We start from the raw sequence: 24,750 nt of genomic DNA, 5'->3' as shown, positions 1-24,750 counted from the left end.
AGATGAATCTCCACCCCACAGTGTTGCTACTTTAATAGCAGCGTGATAAGAAGGCAGACACTTCCTCAAATAGGCAAAAATGAAGAGCTGCGTCTCCTTAATGTATACATTTGCATATATCACTACGTGTAAACCGTACAGGCACTCATAAATAATACATGCATGTTAGGGATACTGGTGTCCTGCTTCATGGTACAGCTACCCTGCAGAATGACTAATGACTGTAGCTCAAATAGCACTACTGGGTCCCCTTACTTGTGTGTGTGTGTGTCCATGCATGTGTGTGTCTGCCCATCTATCTCTCTGTGTATGTCTATGTTTGCGACTGCGTTCGCACAAAGGGGGTATCCTACATCTTAAAAATTTGACCTTGGCAAGGAGATCAGATTTTGATGCTGATGGCACAAGACAAATGTAGCGTTTGCTCCTTTACTCGTGTTAGAGGATATGTGCATGCATGTGTGCGTGTGTGTGTGTGTGTGTGTGTGTGTGTGTGTGTGTGTGTGTGTGTGTGTGTGTGTGTGTGTGTGTGTGTGTGTACATGTATGGCAGTGCACGAGTAAAAGATGTGATGGTTGAGTGCTATCGGGTGGCAAGTGGTCATGTTCACTCTCTCTCTGAGGGGATGCTGTGCTGCAGTGGATATTGGTCTTCTAAGGTCAGGGGGTTAACTCAGCTCTCCGTAACAAAACTATAGTTGTGCCATCATAAAACACACAAAACCATTATTTTAAGGACACCAGCACCTAATCAATTTCACCCTGCTAGATATTTGTTAATATGATTACTTCCATACATCTTCAGTCCTGCATAAATAACAATGGGAAGGACAAGATCCATGAAAGATGGATATTGGGTGGTGGTTTACTGGGACTCAACAGATAGCTTAACATTTGGACCAGTGACTGGGTACAGTAAGTTCTACCCCCATACTGACACTCTGGCTGACTTCTGTAAGTAGATGATGATAGCAGATCATCTGCAGACATGATACAGTGCAGCTTTGGGGTGTCTTTTCTTTTAGTTAAAGTTGGAAGCTTCCTTTCATCTCAGGTAAGCATCTGTAAGACCATTAATCATCATTATTCTGGCAAGGCCGGCCTCAGAACTTGTTGAATTTTAAATGTAAGTCCCTGAATTAATGATTAGACAATGTTTATTTTGTTGGGTTGTGACATTTGAATCCTCAGAGAGAAAAAAAACAAAACAAACCCTCAAGAAATAAATGACCGTAAATTTAAAAAAAGAAAAGATTCGGATTAACTCCCATTTAAAACAGCCCCAAATTATCTTTAAAATCCAAGAACTTAATGAGTTCTTTGTGATTTTACATTGCCATATTTTAATGTAAAATACACTCAAAAATGATTCAATGCCCTCATAAACAGGACGCAATTGTGTGAGTAAAACACAGCTGATACAAATGTATATAAAATCAAAAGTGTATCTATTCAGATAAATAATCATTAAGGAAAAAAAGCTTCATATAGACTGAATGTATAACAATCAAGTAGATTTGTTTTGATGAGATTCTGTTAAATGTAATGTTTTACATTGTATAATATATTTACATGTAATCAAATTACTTTAAGTCATTATTTTGGGTATTAATATTTCCTTGTGGGTTTGGAAAATAACTTGTTGAAATAACTGCATGAATTGTTATTAAGGTATTAAAATGTTAGATTAAATGTATATTTTTAATACTAATCTGTCTCATTATAGATTTCAAGGTGTATTATAGTTTATCTTCTTAAGATCTGATTACAAGCTAGAGAACATCACAATTTATTTTGGAGGAATGGCACAAATTTATACACTTAGTCATTATTTTCTCACTAATAAAGTTTCCGTTTGGTTTTGAGTGTTGTTTGGTATAGCAGTGTCTACAGAGAATGCACACTTAAGTAGATAATCTCTTATATGAAACACTGCTGAACTATGTAAGGGCGTTCACCCCTACACAATATCCTTCTGCTTTTCATCCTGCTTTATATACCCCCTTTTTCTGCTTTTTTCATCATTCTGTCCCCTCATTTACCAATCTGCAAGTCCCATTAAATGATTTGTAAGCCCACAAGTGAATATATGCAAAGCCTCTTTTACTCCATCAGCTTAGTGAGCACTAGGCTAAAACACACCTTGCTAAAGTCCCTGTCACACAGTCTCACGCAAAGGTATTCTGCAAAGCGAACTAATTATCCCAAGAACAACACGTTCACACAATCCAAATATTCTTAGATAGACCTGGGATACTGGCCTAAAATATTTATATTCACACACTATCCATGCACTCATGCAAATACATAGGTACGCTTATTGAAAAAGCACACACGTACACATTCAGGCACGCCCGGGATAAGTCTGAGCCCTCTCTGTCTTATCGAGACGTGCCTCATCAGATAGGATTCTGCTTGTAAGGTCCAACCAATAAAAAGCCCAAATATTCCATTAAGTGTAAATCCTCTCCGCTGGTGGAGCTTGTGGAGTCAGTTTAGGACTAGACAAACACTGCCAAGCAGTCATGCCCAAGCTGGGACCACTGCCAACAAGAAGCTCCACAGATATTGGTGTGTCACTGTGGGGCACGTGCGTATATGTTTGTGTGCACGGGCAGCATGAAACCCCAATGTGAGCATTAGCAGGCAGGGGAATGAACAAACTAAAGCTCTGATCCATGCTGCTCAGTATAATGGAAAGGCAGAGTCTCAGGAATCTAAGTGGGTTGCAGCTGCAACACATAAGCTTTTGTTCTGTGTGTATGTGTTCACATGTGATGTTTTTATAAATTTTTTTCCCTTTTGCAACAAAACGGGAGTACACGTTGTGCCCATGTGTGTTGGTGCACACAAGCATTTACGCATTTTGTATACTCACAACACATTTGCCTGCTTTTTATTACTAAAATGAATTTGTAAGACACACAAATTCAGTAGCTTTCACTCTACTATGTAGCTGATTTGTTAGTGCGTTGGTCATATCACTGTGGAGTCTGTGTTTATTTAGTAACGCAGCTCTGTAGCTCTCTGTGTACTGCACAGACAGCTGCAATGTTTTAGGCAGAACAGACATAGATTTCTATCACTGACCCTAAGGCTGCTCATTAGAATTCTGCACACCTCTCTCAAATCTCCCGCTTCCCCCATCCACCCACCCTTAACTTTTTTCTCTCTCTCACTACCTTCCTTTATTTCTTTCTTGCTGTCTTACACACTGGAAATGAATGCTTAGAGCAAAAAGGTGAGCTATTGGTTAGCCGAGATAACAATGACTGTGTGAGTCGCAGCTGACAAAACATACACAAAGGCAAGCAACGCTGCACAACTGCATACATGTAACTGCTGTTTGCATGTTTACAACATGCACTTTCACAGCTACTATATTTGAAATATTAACATTAAAAAGCTCAAGGCATCCATCATACCTGCATTAATCTGAGAGAATTATCAGCAGTCTCCCAACTTTAAGTGGATTTCAAGACTCTTTTAAGTGTGGCTTTTTCAGAAGGCCCACACAGTAACTGTGTGGCTTTGTATAGCTGCCACACTTGCCCCCCATAAGCAGCCATTTCCACATTTAGAAAGCTTAATGTTTAGAGATTTCTCATTTGAGGTCATAAGCCCATTGCTCCAGAGTTAGCCATATTGAGCGTCTTGCTGCCACCAGCTGCAAGTGTAAAATGTGTATTCTGTCATTGGTTGACAAGTAGTTGCCCGAGGTTGCCCATATGGAAAAGATATATATATAAATCTTATAAAGTTTGTATCTGTCTTGTGTGAAACTTGTATGAAAAACATACAAGAGTGAAAACAGATATAAGATCCCTTGAAAAATTATATAAATTGAACTTGTATGTTTTGGATACTTACTAAAACAATATATGAAAGTAATGAGAAAGTGGCCACTTTCACGAGTAAAACCTTATATGATTCACTATATGGAGTAGGCCACATCTTATGCAAGTCTTTTATAAGTTTTTACTATTTCTTTTCCATATGGTTGTTGACTGACACTAGGTGAAATTGGTTGCAAACTTATCTGCAATCACTTGCAAACTGCTAGCTAAGCTACTTGAAAAAGTGGACTTTTATTTTGATGGGAAAAGTTCTCTGTGTCTATTTTGTGTCGCACTTTTCACAGTTTCACTACAACCTTAAAAGTAGCTGCTCAGTGTTTTTCCACGTTTGTTTTGGGGTTTTTTTGTGGACTTTGGATGACTGTGCCAATCTCCGACCAACCAAAGCAATTCCAAAGAGGCTTTTGCCACATCTTTCTTTAGTGTCAGGGAGTCATTGACTTGTCAGCAGATGTAGGTGACTGGGGCTTTTAGCAGTCGATTTCCCAGCAACTGCCATCAACCTCCAGCAACCACTCACCAGCTGGTAGGGGAATACATATTTTTCCCTGATGACCAGTGGTTTTTAGTTGGTTGTAGATGGGTCTCTAGGTTTGTGTGACTGGGGCCTTAATCACTTGGCCACATGTTCAAAAACAGAGCAAGTTAATGGTATGTCGTTAGAAGTCATGTGTCTGCAAAACCACCATATGAGTTATGAGCATCACAACAGTCAGACAAATCAAGTTAGCTTAACAATTAGCACACAAATAGTTCTAAGGCCAAACCAGAGGTAAAAAATGAGTGTGGGAGGGTGGACATGCCATGTCTGCTGAATATAAGAGTCAGTGGTTCTTTGCCAAACCAAAGCAAAACTTAACCAAACCCAACTTACTTCATCCCCTGGTTACTGAAAATTAGTACAGCTCTAAAGTGATCTTATAATACTGCTCATAACAGGTGTAAAGACATATAGTCTTAGTCATATAAATTCACTAATGAAAATCTTATGACACCAGGCTTGGATAGAAAACTCATTTTGATATATTAATTGCTAATGTTTGCTGCATCCATTCTTAAGTACTCAGCTGGGATTGGGGATGTGTGCTTTTGTGTTGGGGTTATTGTCCCTAGCTAATTGAGCAATTCCAGTGGGGGAGGAGTAGTGTTTAAGGTCATGGAATAACGTGGTCTCTGGAAGCAGTTAGAAAGCTCACACTTCCGTAATTACTCTGCTTTTATCTGTGTAGCAGCTAGAACCGCTAGACAAACACACATATTAAGCAGCACTAGGCACATACTGTATCCTGAAGCATGTTCAAATTTCACACTGCACACATTTACCTGTATGAATAAGTGCTGCTTGCACACAGTGTTTTCCCCGCATGCAGTTAATTAAAAGTTACTTTTTGATATTTTCTATTTTAGAAGAAACTCTGTCCATGATTTCTGGAAATTGAACCTGTCATAAAAACTGAATTTAATGATACGTTTGAGATGTAAAGGAAACGTTTGAAAAGTCATGCTGAATATTTATACTGACATTGGATTGGGTAATGTGGAATGACAGGATGCCACATCACTTGATGGAAATGAAAATGATGAATCTACTGTACAGAAGGCTGAATTCGGACATCCCGAAAATCAAAGTGGAAAAAAGGTTGCAGCAGACTCCATTTTGACAGACCTGAACAGTCTGAGGTGCAACCTGGCAGCGTTGGACGGCCTAAAACATAAAGTTCCAGAGGTGTTCGATTAGATTTAGGTCTGGCGAGTGTGGGGGTACAGTCATTGGTATCAATTCCTTCAATCTCCAGGAACAGCCTGCACACTCCTACCACGTGAGGCTGAGCATTGTTGGACACCAGGTGGAATCCAGGACCCACTGCACCAGGATGAGGTCTGACAGTGGGTCCAAAGATTTCATCTCGATACCTAATGCCAGTCAGGGTGCCGTTGCCCATTGGCTGTAGAGGTCTGTGCGTCCTTCCATGGTTATTCCTCCCCTGATGATCAGTGACCTACTACCAACCCAGTCATGCTGAATGACGTTACAGGCAGTATAACATTCACCATGGTTATCCAGACTCTTTCAGGTGTGCTGAGGGTGAACCTGCTGTGATCTATTAGAAGCACAGGGTGCAAGTTTTGGCACCAATTGTGGTATTCTATGGCAAATGCCAATCTGGTTTCATTGTGCTCTGCAGTGACCATGAAGCCCTTTAGAGGATGTAGGTTCCTCATAAAGTCTTTTTCTGATTGTTTTCTCAGACACATTAACACCAGTGGTCTGTTGGAGGTCATTTTGTAGTTCTGACAGTGATCATCCTGTTCCTCCTTGCAAAAAGGAGTAGATGCTGGTCATGCTGATGGGTTAAGGACCTTCTATGGCTCTGTCCGGCTCCCTTAGAATAACTGCCTGTCTCTTGAAATCCCCTCAATCCCCTCAAGGTCCAATGTGCTAGGACCTTTGCACCCTCTGTACGGTCCAGATTTCAGCTCACAGTACCAGTAGTGACACTGGCCCTAGCCAAACAGTCAGAAGGGATGAGGAGGGAAAAAGTCAGTGGCCTCCACCTGTAAAACCATTCCTATTGTGGGTGCTCATTGTTACCCCTCTAGTGCACCTGTTTTTAATTTCATTAACACCAAACCTCTGCTGCCAGATCAATATCCTACAAGTTTAATTGACTTGATGCTAAACCCTGATTAAAAAGTATTCCTTTACTTGTTTTCAGGAGTATATATCCAAAGCCTGTGCGTCTATGCATGTATGTGTGTGTTTGTTTGCATGTGCACGCATGCTTGATTGCACATGTGACTTGAACAAACGCCAACACTAGTGGCCCTATCTGTTTGTCCCATGCAGACGTTCTGTGAATGTGTGCCCAGCTCCTCTCAACTCAAACATCGCTGGTCAGATTCAGAAACAGCCAGGGAGACCCCAGCTAAGGTAAGGCCCCGTTATCACAACATGTACGCACATGTATACTTGAGCAATTTGTCTTTTTAACTGGTTGAATTTACACAAATCAAACAAATTATTTTGGCTAGAGTTTGAATTAGATTTCTGCAGAATAATATGTAAGTTGATATGGGGACTAGCAAACACTGAAGTGGATAGAAATGGCTAAATAAAAATAATCCAAACTGATATAATGTATAATATTATAATGACACAAATTAAATCCCCTTATTTCTTCCTCTATACTACGTGCACTGCTGTATACACTACCATCCACCATCCTCCTTTTTAGTCAAATCAGGGGCAGACATTGAATAGTTACTTGCTCACCTGTGGAGGAGATTATGTTTCACCGACAATTATTTTTTTAATCACCAGCCACTATCTCACTCCTTTAGAAATGAATCGTTGTGTGTAACACATTATATTTTGCCACTGAGAAGCAGCAATTGCACAACCTCAGCTCAAATACCCAGACGCACAAGAGGAAGATGGATAAGACCCTGCAGATACTCTGAACTGAGAGGGGAGGTCATGGCTACACTGGGAAATGGAGCCTGATTGTATAGCAGATTATAATGAAGAAACTGCACTGAATGCTGTTATGAGTCAGATTCAAACCGCCAGTGAATGAAAGGAGGGTGGAAATGGTGAACATGACTTCTTTTAAAACCAGTCCGTGCATGCCAGTTTAGCTTCAAAATATTTTTGTACCTTTCTGCGTGTATTAGTTTGGCAGCTCCAACGTGAATGTCTTCTGTGTATACATCGATTTGTGTCAGCATGTGCGTGTTTGTGTTTTGAGAAGAGGGAGAGAGGACGAGAGAGTGAGGATGCTTGGAAGAGTTTTGCTAGTTTCCTGCTTATCTAATGAGCAGGCAAAACCTTTTGTCCAAGAACTGTCTGCCAGTTCTCCTGCGTGGGAGGACATCATTTCCACAGAGAGGAATTCTCTCTAATTCTCTGCCTCTTCTTTCCGATCTATCTATCAGAATTCCCCAGTTCTCCTCTCAAATCCCATGGTGTGGCTTGAGTACAGAAAGGAGAGGACGTGAAAGTCAGCCACTAATTACAGAGTGGTCTCCTGCTGTGAGATCGAGAGTCTCATTTACAAAAAAAACCTAACTGTTAAGAGGCTGCTTGCATCCTGTTCTCACTGTCATTATGCCACTACAAATCTCAACCTGAGGTGGGAGACCGCGTACTCCAATGGGGCATGAAGCAGGTTGCTGTTTCATTTCATTTTTACTGACCATCAAAACACAATGCAAAAGAAAATCTCTGGCTCCAGAAACATTTTGGTTGGTTAATAATGCATAAAAAAAGGTTAAATTAGCCACCTTTGTTTCTAAAGTGGAAAAGATGCCTGGTTAGTTAATTTCTTTTTACACTTGCTCTGTTTTCTATTTCTTTTCTGTTGTCTTATCCCTATGCCATGTTTATTACTGGGAACATTGTTTGCCACAGCACAATAAAAAAATAAAATCATAAAATTATAAGATTAACTTAACTGAATAACCACCTTGTTGTTGAGCCAGTGCGTTTCTACAGACCAAAATATTACCTGTAAACAGAAGAATGAGTGCATTTCCTGTGATTATTCTTCTGTTGAAAAATAAATAAATCCTCATCCTGTACTTGTTTGAGCAAACATCCTATAATGACACATAATTATGTTATTGTTAAGTGACCTCGTCTTTTATTGACATTGTAAGTTGTAGGAAAAATTGACATCCAAAGCAGTAGAACTTCCCAGGAGAAAAAAGGCCTTAACAAAAAAAAGTCAGCAAACCTTTTAATCTTTTTTTTTTTATTTGATTTGATGGAATACGTGTGTGGTGAAGTGTGGTTTGTGCAGGGGTGGGGTGGAGCAGTGGGTAACTGCCAGGGTATCCAAAAAGAACTATAATAAAGCACTGTTGACTGTGACACACTGAGTGAGTTGTGTCCTGTCTTCACAACATGCAATTTTGATGATTTTTGGTAATGGTTCAAAAAACTTTTCAAATAAGTGTCTATGGGCATTTCGAGATGGTGCTGAGTAACACACTTCTACAAGGACTGTGTCTCTATCAGTGAACTGAGAGGTTTTCAGCAGTATTTCAGCAAATGCTTCCCAACAATGCAGTGTCTGTGGGCAGGAGGGTGAAATCTGGATTGACAGATTAGCAAAACACAGAACTTTAACACTGAACTGCACTTTTGTTGATTCATTGTTGTATTCATAAACATGAAAAACAGATTCTGCAGTCACATTAGGGAAAATGGTGGTTTGAGATTGCAGCAACACCAAAGTTACTGCAACCATGTGCAATGAATTTGTGGTTTTGTTGCCCTTTGAAAATGTTTCTTTGAAGACGAACGGCAGGTATGTGTATGAGTGATCAAAGCAACTTTGGTTCATCAAACCAGCAATAGAGCAGCAATAAGACAGACTCAATAAGACTGAATTAGATTAATAACACTTAATAAGACACAGAGTTGAATGTTAGATAGCAAGCACTTAGATGTAGAAAAAAGTTCTTATATAAATGTGTGTGAATGAGACATGTTATATGAAGTGCTCTGAGTGCTCAGAGTAGAAAAGCACTATGTAAAAACCAGCTCATTTACCATAAATGAACTGGTAAACACAAAAGTAGAGATTCCTAAAAAAATAGGATTATTGTACAACAGCAATTTCATGGCAACGTAACATAGGCACGTTCTTTTATAGAAACCAGTTGGCAACTAGTTAGGTCGAGTTGGGAGTCTCTCCACATTTATATATTATATGCCAATTATAATTGGCATATAATTATATTATATTATATTATATATAATATAATTATATTATATTAGCCTTAATTTTTCAAGACTAAATTATTATTACAGATTCGATCATTGTCTAGTTACGGTTCAACATGCATGAAACACATCTACTCCTCTGTGTTCTGAATATGTTTTAATGTATAGAGGTCTGCCTGTCAGCATAACTATGACTATCATATATCTTTTCCATTCTACGTTAATAATCAGTGTGCTAGCAATGAATATTTAGTGTAGTGCCAGTGATAGCTTTCACTGATGTCTTGGCCCGCTAGCGATAGTACTCAGGCAAACCGTTCTAATGTTACGTTGCTGTCATTCTGCAGAGCAAGGCCATTATACACATTATGTACGACACAGACACCCCTCTGCACACACATCCATAGACACAGCCAAGCCCAGTGAGTTAAAATCACTGAGCCGCACCTCATACAAACTGGAAAAAAGAGAAACACAGTTTTGATATGTAATGAAAGATTTTAAGGTAAATTCTAAGTATAGTCATAAGGCCTACATGTTGAATTAGAGCAAGCAAACGAAAAAAAAATGCTATGTGCAGTATTATTCCCCTGGAGCTCATTTCTACGATGATGTATATGGGTGAAAAAATAAAGCAATGCACCAGTTTTTTTTATGTTCTTTTTCCCAAAAAAGCATTATGGTCAAATTATGTAGGTCTCCATGCAACTATGTGTCCATGTGCATATATGCAGTGAACATTAAGTGGCATAAATGTGTGTAGTGTATCTAGTGTCTAGTTGTACAGTATGCAGTATGTTGCAAAATATTACATATTAGGACATAATAAAAAATTATCTGGTCATCACCAGCTCTTAAATTAGATAACAACAGAAGACACATTATACGGTCTCATTACTTATTTAACTAAAAAAAAAGTACATTTGAAAAATTAGTACACCAGAAGATTCAGAACTTTTAGCAACAGTAACTAGATGGCTTTAGTCTGTCACATCATTGTGGAGGAATTTGAGCCCATTCATTACAATGTTGTCTGACTTTATTGAGGTTTGTTGGGATTCATTTATGCACAGCTCTCTTAGGGCCCTGCTATCCAGTCGTTAAGTGATGACGTGACGAATCCTACTTCCGGGCCTAAAGTAGTCTGCGTTTAATATGGCTTTTGTGTTGTTAACATGTTTAATGCTTTGTATTTTCTTCTATTTAATCTCAAAAAGCTCCTAAAACAGTCAGTGATCACTGTTGACCTCCCTCGGCTTTTATTACCACTAATCATTTATTTAAGCTCAGTTTTTCAAACCTTAGGATGTAACTACAGCCCAGTCCATGCAGCAGTATATGAATGACTAACCTCCTATTGTGGATGGATTATCTCAGTTGTTCTCCTGGCTGAAGTTTGGTCCTTTTACAGCATCCTGCCATGCGATTACATTTGTTCCTGACCACCGAGAACACTAACGTTAACTTTTATCGAGTGGAAAAAAAGTTAGCTTGTTTATATTACGCTAACATAGCTGAGTCGCTAGCGGTCACATAGCACATCATTATATACCAGCTAGCCAAACTTCAGTAACCCTACAAACGTCACTACTGTTTAGTTTTCTGTCTTCATTTATGTTGGAAGTGATAACAGAGCTGTACGCTTTAATTTGTTTCCAAAACCCCGCAGTCTTGACATGCTATATTGCATTTAGATAGAAGCTAGCGAGCTAACTTCCTGCTAACTTCTAACTCCGTTAAATGTCATAAATTCTGTTTTCATTGATGCCTGGATGTTAAACTCAATTGTTACACCTGGTAGAACAGAAGTCTGATCATTTTATTAAAGATGAAAGACTTTAGACAGTTTTTCAACTCTCAGTAATGCCATAGTGATCGTTTGATATATGGACCTGCAGCAGAGTTTAGGCCCAGACACGGCTAGTGACGTCAGACTTAACGACCGGATAGGAGTTCTGTCAAGTTTAGGTCTGGACTTTGACATCTTGGTTCTGTTCTTTTTCAGCCATTTCGCTGTAGATTTGCTGGTGTCTTGGAAATATTATTATTATTGTCCTGTTTGCCAACCCACTTTTGCCCAAGTTTATTTGTCACACAGAAGCTCCCACATTTGACTCTAGAATATGTGTGAGTTCAAGGTCAACAAGTAGCTCCGCAGAGCGGATCAGCCACTAACCAGAAGGTCAGTGGTTCGATCCCAGGCTGCTCCAGTCTGCATGTCAACCCCATGTTGCTCTCCAATGCATCCATCGGAGTGTGAATGTGTATGAATGTTAGGCACTTAAGCTTAGAATTGCTTGTGTGAATGGGTGTGATTGGGTGAATGAATTAGCTGCATAAAGCGCTTTGAGTGCTCGGATAGAGTAGAAAAGCGCTATATAAGAACCAGTCCATTTACCATTTAACTAAGGGACTGCAAAGTGCTCAGGTCCTGTGGCTAAAAAAAACTAGTCCGAATCAACATGCCTCCACCACCATGCTTGACAGCTGGCTTGATGTGTTTATGCTGACATGCTGTGTTTGGTTTTTGCCAAACATATTGGTGTGCATTAAAGCCAAAAATTTCCACTTTCATCTTGTGTGTCCAAAGGAAACAGCTTTGCAAATGTAACCTTTTTTTTCTATGAGCATTATAATTTATTGAGCTAACTGAGGCTTAAAAAGTCTGAGATGTAGCGCTTTGGTTTTTTGTGGTCCTTTGGAAATAGGCTCATTACCTTCCCAAACAAATGGGGAGGATATAAGACCGTAATGAAGTAGCAACTGTTTCTTAAAGATCATTGCTAATGTCTTTCTTCCTTGGCTTTGTGTTAAAACACCTGAATGCCTCAGACCCACAAAACTGCTGCTTTTACTCAAGTGCTCACACTTTTTGATGATTAGTTAATCAAGTGTATTTGATTAGCAGCACCTGATTGCTTCTTACCCTCTTAAAGCAGTAAAAGTTTTTGTTTTTTTTCAGTTCCTGCATTTTGGCTAATTTTTGGTTAAATAAATAATGTCATAGTGAAATATGTCACATGTTGTTCATCTGAGAGCATCTTTTTTCCCATTTCAAAATCTGCTATGGACTTTTTTATTTTGTCCCAATGTGTAAAACCTTACTATTGAAAGAGGGTGTACTTTCTTTTTACCATACCTGTACACCAGTTAACACCCTTAACCTACTAATGTTGAGATCCTCATCATTTTTACCTGTCAGGGCATGGTTGCCCATGCCCTGTAGGATGATGCCTTATAGCATGTTCTGAAGCATCCCATCCCTCTGATGCTAAATCAAATTGGGTATTAGAAAGTATGGAGGCCTGGTACCCTCTGACACTTTAGCTGTCAGTAGTTTTAACAACATTGTTTATCATTACATCTGTACAGCAACTCATTTTAAAAAAATTAACGCAAGAGAGTTTTTGCAGCGACAGTGATCACACACATGTGAATGGTATCTCAAAAACAAAAGCCACATTAAGGTGCTTTAGTAAGCAATGATTCATGAAATTTCACTAAATGTAATCAACAGATTCTACTGGAGACAGGAATTAAAAAGAAAATAATAAAATAAGCCAAGTGCGGTTGAAGTAGTCATATTGGTTGTGTGTCTTGTGTGCTTCAGGTTTACAAAATTGGCATCCCATGTACACCTGCACATATCCAGGCAGTAACAACGTTTTATGTCTTCTATCCAAAGACTGTGGGTAAACAAAGTTGATAGGAGTACTTCCTGCACAACACAATTGATTTTCCTCACATTAAAAGAACTGTAAACCTCTCTCGTAAAGCAGGCCATTAGCTGTCTATTAGTGTGCTTCGCGGTGCTTTGTACAGCCAATTTACATATTAATGTGCTCACTCTCACTTTCACATGCTAACATAAACCAAAGCCCACATACAGTCATTGAGAACAAAAAAAAATACAGACTGTAGAAAATAAAAAACAAAAATCACTTAGACATCAACTGGTGATTCATTTGTTAGAAAGATATTGGGGAGCTAGGAACTATTAATCATTCATATAGGCGGGCCATAGTGCTTTCTCCTATCCATTGCTTAACCTAAGTGGGCCATCATAAAAAAACATTTTATAGCCCAATTATTGAAGACTATGTTACCGGTACAGTTCCTCCATTTTTTCTCTAAGTGGTTTCTGCTCATTTATTTGCATCCGACTGGCCGTCCACATCGTCTTTGCTTTACTCTTTCTCAGTAGCTCCAATTTCTTCATGTTTTCTTGTTTTCTTCTCCATGTTAGAACTGAAAAGAAGGAGCTCTCAGGTCCCTGAGTGGTTTCCAGACATGTATGAGGCTAGTATCCTCCCCCACACTGCATCACCACTCCAATGATAAGCAGGGTCTTTGGACAGAAATTGTCTCTTTGAGTTTTAATAAGGCCGACAGTTGATGGGATCTTTTTTTTTTTTTTTTTTGCTGCATAAATAATTCAAAACTACACTTTATCACGGAAATATGGTTACATTACTTAAAACTATGGCCCCGGTGATTGAAGAAAGTCATTTCTTTTTGAATAACTCAGCTTTTTTTTAAATGTCATTTTTGGTGTAATTGCATTTACTTTTCTAAAACATACCTTTTCTCTGCCTACCTTTCTCCCTCTCTTCTTTCTGACTTACAGAGGATGAGCTGCAGCTACCTGCTCTGCACTATCCTTCTCTTCGTGGCTGTATTGCTGGCTGTCACTGTAACTGGCACCATCCTTTTCATGAATCACTATCAGGCTCCACCCATGTCTGATGGCCTACCCCACATTTCTACCAACCAGGATGAAGCCAATGCCCTGGTCACTGTTGAGAGAGGCGATGGCTCTCGCATTAACATCTTCATTGACCCCAACTGTCCGGATTACAACAGTAACTTTATGCGACTGGAGGGTGTGCAGACCTCATTGCTCCACTCACTGACCGACCACGACTCCGACTTGAAGTCTGTGAAAGGACAGGATCGGGCTCTGCTTGTCAGTCTGGCTGAGGAGGTGGCCAAGCTGTCAGCCCACGCAGGCCAACTGAAAATGGACTATGAATCTCTACGCAGGGGGCAGAGCAGCCTCGGGCAAGACCTTAACACACTGCAAACGGAACAGGGACGCCTCATACAGGTGAGACGCATAAGCAGAGAAACATTCCTTATACCTCAGTGTGATGTAAAGATCAATACCTCTTTCATCACAGCTTTTAGTTGAAGTATAAATATATGAAACCATCCAGAGTAGTAAGCATCTTCAATTTTTTTGTACTTATTTTGGCACATAGAAGATTAGAAAGGGTTTTATTTCTTAAGAAGAAAGGGAAATTCATGCAGTTTGTGGGAAAACTATCAGTTTTGATTTGATTGTTTGTTTAGTTGTTGTTGTTGTTTTCTTAATCAATGAACCAATTTGTGAACTGTATTTAAAGCAATGCTCCTAAACCCTTGGGCAACACCCAAGTCCTGACTTTAAGTACTGTACTGAGGTGTTCAAGGACTGGATTGTGACACATCTATCAATATGTATCGATTGTGACACCACCTTCAGGAGCGTGAGACAGCATTGGACTTTCTGGTGTTATTTAGTTACTTCCTTTTCCCGACTAGAGAATCCAAACACCATCACTGACTAATCAAATGCCAAGTAGACTGTGTCAATTTCTTTTTAGACTGTTAAAGCCAAATAACAGCTAATTTGAAGTGCAAATAGGGCTCATGTTCCACTGGGTACAACTCGCTCACTGTAGTGTTTGAAGACGAGGTCACGGGGGGAAGAAAATGCCCATCATGTTTCAAGAAACAGCAAACACATTTGCACATTAATGCAGTAAAACAACATAATGTTTCCCAGTGTGTAAGTCAGACTGAGCATTGGATGTAAACATAATTAGACACCTTTTAGTTTCGACTGTCCACATTGATTTATTGATGATACATTTCCCAAATGTGCGTGGAGAATCTTCACACTACATGGTCTTTTAATTTTGGCCCATCAGGCTCAGTCTCTCTACTCTGCAGTAAATAGATTTCATAGCTGCCAGCCATATAGCTCAAACTACTGAATTCATTCTGCTTCTGCCAGTCCCCCTTTCTTTTTCTTTTTTTTCTTTCTTTTCTTTTTCTTTTCTTTTTTTGTTAAGCCAGACCTTTAAAGCTCACAGATCAACATTGTATAAAAATCACCCAGAAACTCCCTAGATGAGTCTGCTCTGGACCTGTTGGCTAAGAAAACATGGGTGCTGATTGAGCACACAAAGAGAACGTAAAACGGTCCATTGCCTTTGCTCCTGTTAATTTCTGGTGTGGGTGGCATCGTGCAGTGGGTACTGAGGCTAAGTGGAGGTGGTACTAGCAGCTTAGACAGTCCAAGTGATTGATTTCCTCTTTGGAAGCAAGGCATGTGGTGCGCACATCCGCTGTTTCTGCCTGACACTGTGGTGTGACTATGTGATCTATGGGCCACCTGTGGCCAAGACGTCTGATTTATACGATGACACAGAGCTGACTGTGCCAGTGTTAGTAATGGCTCTGTGTGCACTGCAAGCCCCCTGAAGAACAGTTTCACCCAGCTACATAGGGAGAGGCCCTTCCACATCACCTGATGTACAGGGAAATGTGATTGCAGCGGGTTTAGGACCAATCTTTTTCGATCATTGAAAAACTGACATTCATTTTTCACAGTAAGTGCTTGCAGCCTCAAATAGAAAGGTACGCCAAAGCCCCCGTATTTGCATCCAAATAAATCACTGTGATGGGAAAGGCTCGTGAAATATAGGGATATAGCAATGAGGCAATACATCCAGCTCATGGTCAGGTTTCAGCACCAGCAGAACACAGGCGGTACTTCTCGTTAGTTCAATTTTCTTTCCTTAATTTGAAAAACGTAGCTAAATTTGACAGCGTTTACTGTGCTGTAGTGTTACTCTAATCTAAAAACTTTAATTGGGAATTTAAGATTTAGAATTGTGAGCAATGACGTTTTGACCACCTGATAATGAATGCACATATCCATAACACTTTGTTCATTAGCCCATGTTCACATTTTAGATAACTGATTATTTAGATGTGCGTGCATAACAGGCTGCTAGCATAACACATCTGGAGCAAGAGCAGATGAACTACAAGCTAGGCAGTCGAAAACTCTGCAGTTCTGCCTCTGAACACTTTTGCTGAATGTTTTGACAGATTTCTCATGTTCCCACCTTTACAAGCAAAAGATCTGTTGCATTTGTGACAACACTGTCGGCATCGACTCTAGCAAAGTGCAACCGCACTTTTGAGCATTTCATTCTCTCCTCCATCTGCACAAAGACCAGGATCTGTGTGGTATGTGCGAGACAGAGCTCCCCTCGCCCCTCACATGCAGGCTCTGAGAGAGATAAAGAGACAACTGTCCTCAGGATAGGGAACAGGGGAAATGCCTTGGATTAATGGCTTAATCAGTAACAGAGGAGGTCAGATAAAATGTGAAAGATAACTTTTATGTACCAATAGTAAATCTATTTTCTTAATTTTTTCCAGTATTGAAAATAATACAGATAACATTGGAGCTTACTGATACTTAAATCGTTTTGCCCTGGAGCCTGTTTAATATCAGATTTCAGTACCCATTCCCATTTAGCATCATATTTTTGCTGCTGATCAAATACAGTTGTTAGGATATGTGCCACTGTTTCTGTTGTTTTTAGGCACAAATAATCATGGTACCCTGTTAAATTAACACTCTCTATTAATGTTACAGACAGGCAGGAATGATAATGTTAGCTGCCAAGGCTCCAATGTTAACATTATTGTTTTATTACTGAGCTGTAGCCTTTGGCAGCTACCTTAATGATAAAAGACAGCTAATGTTACTGTCAGGCAGTTGCGAATGGTGAAATGAGTAAAATTAACGTGTCCGTCAGCCAGGTTAACGTTAATGATAACTATTTAATACTTCAGTGTTGTTGAAATGGGAGCTTTACTGACCTCTCAGAATTCCTCATGAAGAGTAACTCAGTGTTATGAGCCTCAGCTACTTCAGCTGCCAGTGAGGGGAGGGGCTGTGCGCCTCACTGCCCACGGTGGTGCTATGTGAAGTTGTCCGTTAGCTGGAGGAAGAGAAGACTATCATAAATTAGTATCTAAACTGGTCGTCCATTAGTATCTGAGAGGTGATTTTTCTTTGACAACCCAGTTGCTTACTTGTTCAGAGTACGGCAGTGAGTATTCATTTGGAAAATATTTAAGGGCCATGAACAGAACCCTGGTGGACTCCAGTTTGCTTCATTGCTGAAATTCACATATGCAGTGAGGTGATGCCTATAACTTCTAGCTACAGCTTCATTCAGACACATGTGATTTATTACTTTCATTGGTGTGGCCTCACCAGCCTCAATGCTATGATGTTATAACAAGCCAGAATGAATACTGTCAGAAAGGTTACATTTCTATTTAGGTCTTTATTACACATACACATAAAGGTGTCACACCAAATTACTTATCTGTAGGTTTAAGCTTTACGTACTAAAAAATATAACTATAGTGCTTAATATTCTTGCACCCTTTTCTCAAGCGCCAACTCACTGATTTTGCCTTCTGTCATTTATATAACATAGTTGTACGCTGTAACTGAAGATTACACTTCTGGTTACCGCAGGGACCAAAAGTCAAGCTAACTTTTTAGTTCTTATTGTAAATTACCCAAGTCCCAAAGCACTCCAGTGCAACACCCTCACACTACTGCAGTGTAGATCTTTATTTCCTGTGAAGTGTTCTTACCGTTAGGGGTTGTCTCCATTAATCTTTTTTTTGTATTAAGTTAGAACCTGTCAGCAGCGGTATGAATTACATTAAACATTTTTAATGTATTTTATTTTTAGATCTGACCAGCAGTGGCAGCCCTGTGCATAAGCTATGATGTACAAAGTAACCGTAAAAACTGAAGGCTATGGCCCATTAACAGAACTCCAGCGCCCACAAAATGAGCCTAAATATAATGTTTGGCACAATATATGACTGCAAAAACTCAATGAGGAAAAAGCAACAAGGAAGAGTATGACTTGCTGATATCCTTGAACCACAGGTCACAGTTTAAACTGAATTATGTGCCTGTGGAATTTTAATGTTGTTGACAAGCAAAACTCAGCAATAGAAAACCGTATTGCTCAAGATGTTCATTAAAGTTGATGCAAGTACTGTAAATAGCTGAGGAGTTTAATATTTTCTGCCAGAAATAAGATTTAAAGAGCTTGAAAAGCTAAAGCCTCAGTCACAATCAGTAAAACTAAGACTAGTAATTGGTTGTTTATTGATTGTGGAAGGCTGCCAGCTGTCGTTGGATCAAATCAGCTACAAAGAAGGCGCCACACTAAAATCCTCCTTGTGATTCGGTCTCTCACAAATTGCATAGATGACACTTAACTTCTCATGAATATGCGTTAACTAACAACTGAGCTGTAGTGAAATTTGAAAAAAAAAAAACCACAACTTAAACTGGAAATACAAACTGTTTTCTTTTATAATAAACATTTTTCTTTTCCTCCTGAAGCCAACATGTTTCATAAAAGAGCAACTTTTACTTTGAAGGCAAAATGGCCTTCATTTCCTGCATAACACTCTTTATAGTTTCACAACTGCTTAGCAAGTAGGTGTGCATATGCATCTTTGTGTCCAGTTTCACTGAGCTACAGCACTACAGCAAGCAACTGGTTCCCACCACTTGTTAACCGGTTGGGGAATGCACATTTTCCTAGGAAAAGTTGGTTTCCAGGGGGTCGCTGACTGGTCTCTAAGCCTGTGTGACTGGGGTTATATTAATTTAATAGATTACAGTTACCAACCAGTTTCTTGGTCTGTGTGACTATGCTCTATTAACAGTAGGTATTGATGACTTCATAAAAAAATCAATTGCAATTAACAGTTTAAAAGGAATAAGGAAAATGTATGTTTTAAGAAATAATTGAAACAATACAAATGCTAAGATAACCTTTATTAGTCCCACACGTGGGAAATTTGTTAATATACCATATTAAGCTTTTAAAAATATCCAAAATACAGTCAGTAACAATAGGTCATTTGCCTCTAACATGAATGGGATCATTTAATTCAGTGGATTAAAATTAGAACTGATGACTGTTTTTGTTAAATCTAATATTTTGTAACAAAACACAAGACATCATGAATTTCTAGGACTGTGGAAAACAACTCTGAGACAGAAATGAAATGCAGTACTTATTTATGCATGTGTGGGCCTATTTCGCAAGTGAGACTTAGGACAAGTATAGCAGAGAAATGTTGAAGAGCCATTGCACGTCTTTATTTCATTAACAGTGATTTAATGGCATAGCTGGGCTCTTTGCACTCCACCCCAACAGCAAGCTACATATAGAAAAAATCTAAATCCTTATCAGATATTACTCATATTTGATATGAAAACATCCTGTTTATGTATGAAGGCTCTCTCAATCATCAGGGTAATCTTTTATTCATCGTTTCTTTGCTTCAGAGGCCTCATATATCTAGAATCGCTGACTGTTTAATTAAATGGATACAGGATAGGAAGAGGTCGGCCTAACATTTATGAAACACTTTAATACAGCGAATTAAGTCAAGCCCTTGTTGATGGTCAATTTAAGCACTGCTGAATTGCTTTCACATAAGATGTTGGCATATCTGTGAAAAGTATATGTAACTTTTTCCCCCTTAAAAGATAAAATGATTATTTTAAAACTGCATTTTTGTGTTTACATGGGTTATCTTTGTCTAATATTGAAAGTTGTTTAATGATCTGAAATATGTAAGTGTGACAAAGATGCAAAAAAAAAAACAGGAAAGGGGACAAGTACTTTCTCACACCGTAAACTCACAGGCCTGTTAACTAAAGATATGTAGTAAGTACACATGTACAATATGATACGCAAGATTACATTAATTTACTTACGCATAAACTTTTAATTGAACATTTGCACACATCATATGCTAACACACTTATTTCCCATACTATAGTATAGTAAATGGTAGATTGTGAATGACAGACAATTCACAGACAAGGTATCAACATAAATTACAGCTGACAATGATTATGCGCCTTAGATGTGTTACAGTAAGTTACAGGTGTTTCCTTTTTCATTGGAAATACTTTGTGGAACCATTTGTATACTACCCCGGTTGTCTGCAAATGAACTGTCACTGATTACGCCGCTTGAGCGCAAAACAAAATCTTAATGTTTTCCTTTTGCATTTTAGACCTGTTTGAAATTATATCTGAGGTTCGGAATAGACAGATATGGCTGAGAGTTTAAATTATTTCTAATTTGCAAAAGGAGAAGAGGGTGACTTTGTGAAGTGAAGATGTCATATTATGCAGATGGTGACTAAATGACATTTTGTAATTGCCCTTTCTAGCCTTGCTGTGCCTCTCTGTTCTGTGACTCGGCACCCCAGGGATGAGAACGGACTCTTTATTGTGTTTTGCCACAAAGTTTCAGCAGGTCAGCATTTAAGTTTGCAGTTTTAAGAAACAAAGCATCAGATGAGAGTGGATTTTATCGATGGTGAGAAGCAAAGAAGCTGATTTTGAGTGCGAGTGCACTGCACATTATCGTCTGAATTGTGTTAAGCTCTAAATAGGAACACTTACTAACAATTTGACTTTAACCTTGACTCATGAAACAAGGCTCCATGTGTTGAGTGCTGTGGTGTAACTGATTTTGTAAGACTGTGCAAAGGCTGCCTAATGAGAGGTAATTACTTCATGATCCTAATTGATGTGTCAGTCAAGGCTTAGCATTAAGACCACAGACAATCCTCTGTTTTTGGTACGTACAAACAAACACAATTAACTTTTAAAGACAACACCAGTAATAATGTTAAATGTGCACAAAAACAACATTTACAGGGTAACTCAAATCTTTGATAATTTCCCTACCTTTCTCATTTTTAAAAATGAATTTTTCTGACCACACAATGGGTTTGTCGTCAAACAATCAAGATGTGCTTGAAGTGCAGACTTACAGCTTTAATTCAACGGGTTTAACAAAAGTATTCCATTAAACTTTTACATGTTACTGACATTTTTATATGTAATCCCTCATTTTTAAAGGCTCTAAAGTAACTAGCCCTCCTTCACAAAAGTAAAGAATTGCTTTGCATGAACCAACTAACATCACCAAATGCTGTTTCCTCTGTTGAGAAGAACTGCAGCCACTTTCCATTGCTGTGTGTTTGTAGGTCTCTTTGAACTGAACTGAAAAGCTCGAGCCATTGGTTTAAGATCAGGTGACTGGCTTGCTTACTGAAGAATATCTCATTTCTTTGCCTTGAGAAACTCTTGGGGTTGCTTTTGCAATATGCTTTGGGTCATTAACCATTTGTATTGTGTTAAGGTTCAAATATTGGGGATGGAGACAAGAGAAAAAACCACAATAACAACACTGGTCCGGCCGGGTTGAGTCAAACGATGATTTAATGATCACACACGTGGGAGATGGACACTGATGCAGACAGCCTCAAAATCTCAAAATGGTGGAGCATTGCTCAAACTTTTATAGCCTCTGGTGCCTCCACCTTATCATAAAAAGCCTAAACATTCACATGCTCTCTCTCACACAGCGCCTGAGCTACGACCTTGGCTCCCTGTTTATCTGCTCCTGCTGAAATGGGGCAGAAAACTCCAGCACACTCTGTTCTCTTCTACTCAGACAAATTAGACAATAACCTTCTGCAAACAGTATTTCTTATAACTCAGCAATATAATGCATCATAAAACAATATCATTCATTCACAACAAGTCAGCAATTTAATGTAATGCAAATCAGTTTAACTAATGCAATAGTTATCAGCTTCTTCTAATTCAGGAGAATAATGCAAACTAAAACTACATAATAATTCACAATCTTTAATTAGGGGTATAACATGGCATAAAATAATATCATAATTTTACAATTCCCCCTGATGAGGTCATTAGAATAATGACCTCACAAACACCCTGTAGCCCAGTGTGGCCGGGTTCATCTCTTCTCACTCCTGAGGTCCTTTGTCCCCCTGAGGGGCGAACCATATGTGGGATGACCTCTGTGTTTGCGCAATTCAGATGCAAGAAAAACTAGGATTCCAACAGTAGCAGGTCCAGATGACACTCTCCTTGTCTCCCACTGCTTTCAGCCTTTATTCTATTGCTGCAGCTACCAGTGTCGTCCAGTTGGGTGATCCTCTGCTCTTAATTCTTCAACCTTAGGGGTTAGACAACCCTTCAGTCGTAACACAGATCAGGGGATTATTCTGCCCCGATTTCAAACAACGATCTGTGTATTCTCCAGAAAAAGGAACAGGAAGGTGTCCCCTTGTTTCCCAAAAGCCTCTCGAACTTCGTTGGTCTGGTGTTCCCGGATTTCCGCCAACCCCTTCATGGTTATTGCTGTGTTTATGGGATCCATCCTTTTGTGGTGACTAGCTGGAGCCCAAACGCCATGACCCTTGGACCCAGTTGATGTCTCGGCAGTCACTGTGTCTGACTCTGCTACGGAGGATCCTCGCATCTCTGTGACCTCGTCTGGTGTCTGTTCCTTTCTCTGTAAGAGACAGAAAACCAAAACACCTCTCTCCCTACCCCTAATAATCTAATGTTGTTATCTACTGACCTTCTAGTGATTCAGAATTGGTCTAAAACATTCAGAATGCACTGCCTGATCAGTTTTGCAGCATTTGACTGAGCATTGCCCAGTACACCTTTGACTTTATCCTGCTATTTCTAGAAGCAGTTTCATCATAAATATATTTTAGTCACAGGTTCAATTGGCAACCATACATTTGCATGCTATAAGATTGCCTTCACACCATGTTTGACAGATAATATGGTATGCTTCACATCATTAGATCTCTTTCCATCCCTATAGGTTCTGCTTCCCATCATTCTGATACAAGTTTTATTCATCCAAAGACTACACACACTCTTTTAAACATATTCTAGCCATGTCCAAGCCGACCTTTTTGACTTGACTCAATATCATAAAAGGGTTATTCTTAACCAAAGAAACAATTCTGTGACCCTGAAATAACAATCTCTCAAGCCTTATTAAGAATTTGGCTATTTAGCTGTCTCTCTGAATTTTTCACCCTAATAATGGCCTAACTTCCCTCCCTGTGGTTTCTTTGGACCTCGTATTGATAGTACCTGTCACCAGTCACCAAATCAAGTTCAAATCTTTAAATTAATTCTAGCTCTTAATATATAAAGTCTTTGTCTGTCCACACACTCCTTCTAGACAATCAATAGCTGACCAACCAAACTTGCCACACAGGTTCATCTTAGACCTCTGAAGGTTTTGTCTACATCAGGTATTATGACACCATCATGCTGCCTAGCAACTGCTTAGCAGCCGGCTAAAATCACGAATTTTTCAACACTTTATAAAATATAAAAAGGGTCACATCATATAAATTTTACAGCCAACAGTGCAAACAGGCCCAGCAGTACTGTAGCATGGGCATGTACTAGTCTGTTTAATTTGGCATAGGATCATGAGGGACAGACCTTACTTTGCTATGAATCTCCTTGTCAGTAAATTCACCAATTGCTTTTCAGCCCCTTTAAAATTGAGGTCTGGTATACTTGTTAAAGCCCTTAAATTAAAGCTGAAAGTCTGCACGTCGATTACATCTTGACATTTGATTTCAAATCCACTCTAGTGGTGAACAGAGGCAAAATTACAAGCTGCATCATTGTCGAAGTAAGTACGGACCTGTCCCTGCACTTGCAGTTGTACACATCAAACTGTCTTTCTTGTATCTAGTCTAGGTGTAGAGTAAGTGATACCTGTATGGAAGGCATGCGTCTTCTTCTTTTTTTTTTTGCTTTTAAATTAAACACAGCATGCTTATACAGATTCAACTTAGGACAATTACTACATTTAGCATTTGTGAACTTATAAGCATGGAAAAAGGAAGAAAAAAGAGGAGGAAAAAATATAGCAATATTAACTAAATAAAGAGTAAAATAAAATAAAATAAAATAAGAAAATTCACGCGGGGTGTGAGGCATGAATTATGAGCAGTTCATTTTTAAGAATTCTAGAAATGGCTGCCAAATCATACAAAAACTCGCCAGTTTCCCCTTTCTATCACTTATCTGTTCCACCCTGGCCACAGACACCGTCTCATTAAGCCACCTTTTAAAACACGGGGCCGAAGAAGACCGCCACTGTAAAAG

At 39.1% G+C, this 24,750-nt stretch overlaps 1 protein-coding gene across 2 annotated transcripts in view; it reads left to right on the top strand.

Moving 5' to 3' along the window:
• The window catches only part of fibcd1b (fibrinogen C domain containing 1b), a 120,060-nt gene that overhangs the window by 23,147 nt on the left and 72,163 nt on the right, over window positions 1-24,750 (top strand). The window contains exons 2-3 of one of the 2 annotated variants that reach the window (XM_026173348.1): window positions 6,705-6,788; window positions 14,215-14,694. In XM_026173348.1, coding sequence (XP_026029133.1) covers window positions 6,705-6,788; window positions 14,215-14,694 — 564 coding nt within the window. The remainder of the gene's footprint in view (window positions 1-6,704; window positions 6,789-14,214; window positions 14,695-24,750) is intronic. The other variant, XM_026173349.1, reaches the window with a different exon arrangement.

This window comes from Astatotilapia calliptera, chromosome 7 (genome assembly GCF_900246225.1).
Source record: "Astatotilapia calliptera chromosome 7, fAstCal1.2, whole genome shotgun sequence".
Classification (NCBI taxonomy): domain Eukaryota; kingdom Metazoa; phylum Chordata; class Actinopteri; order Cichliformes; family Cichlidae; genus Astatotilapia; species Astatotilapia calliptera.
Note: the sequence above shows the minus strand (reverse complement) of the source record. Positions and strands in the feature narration are given on the sequence as shown.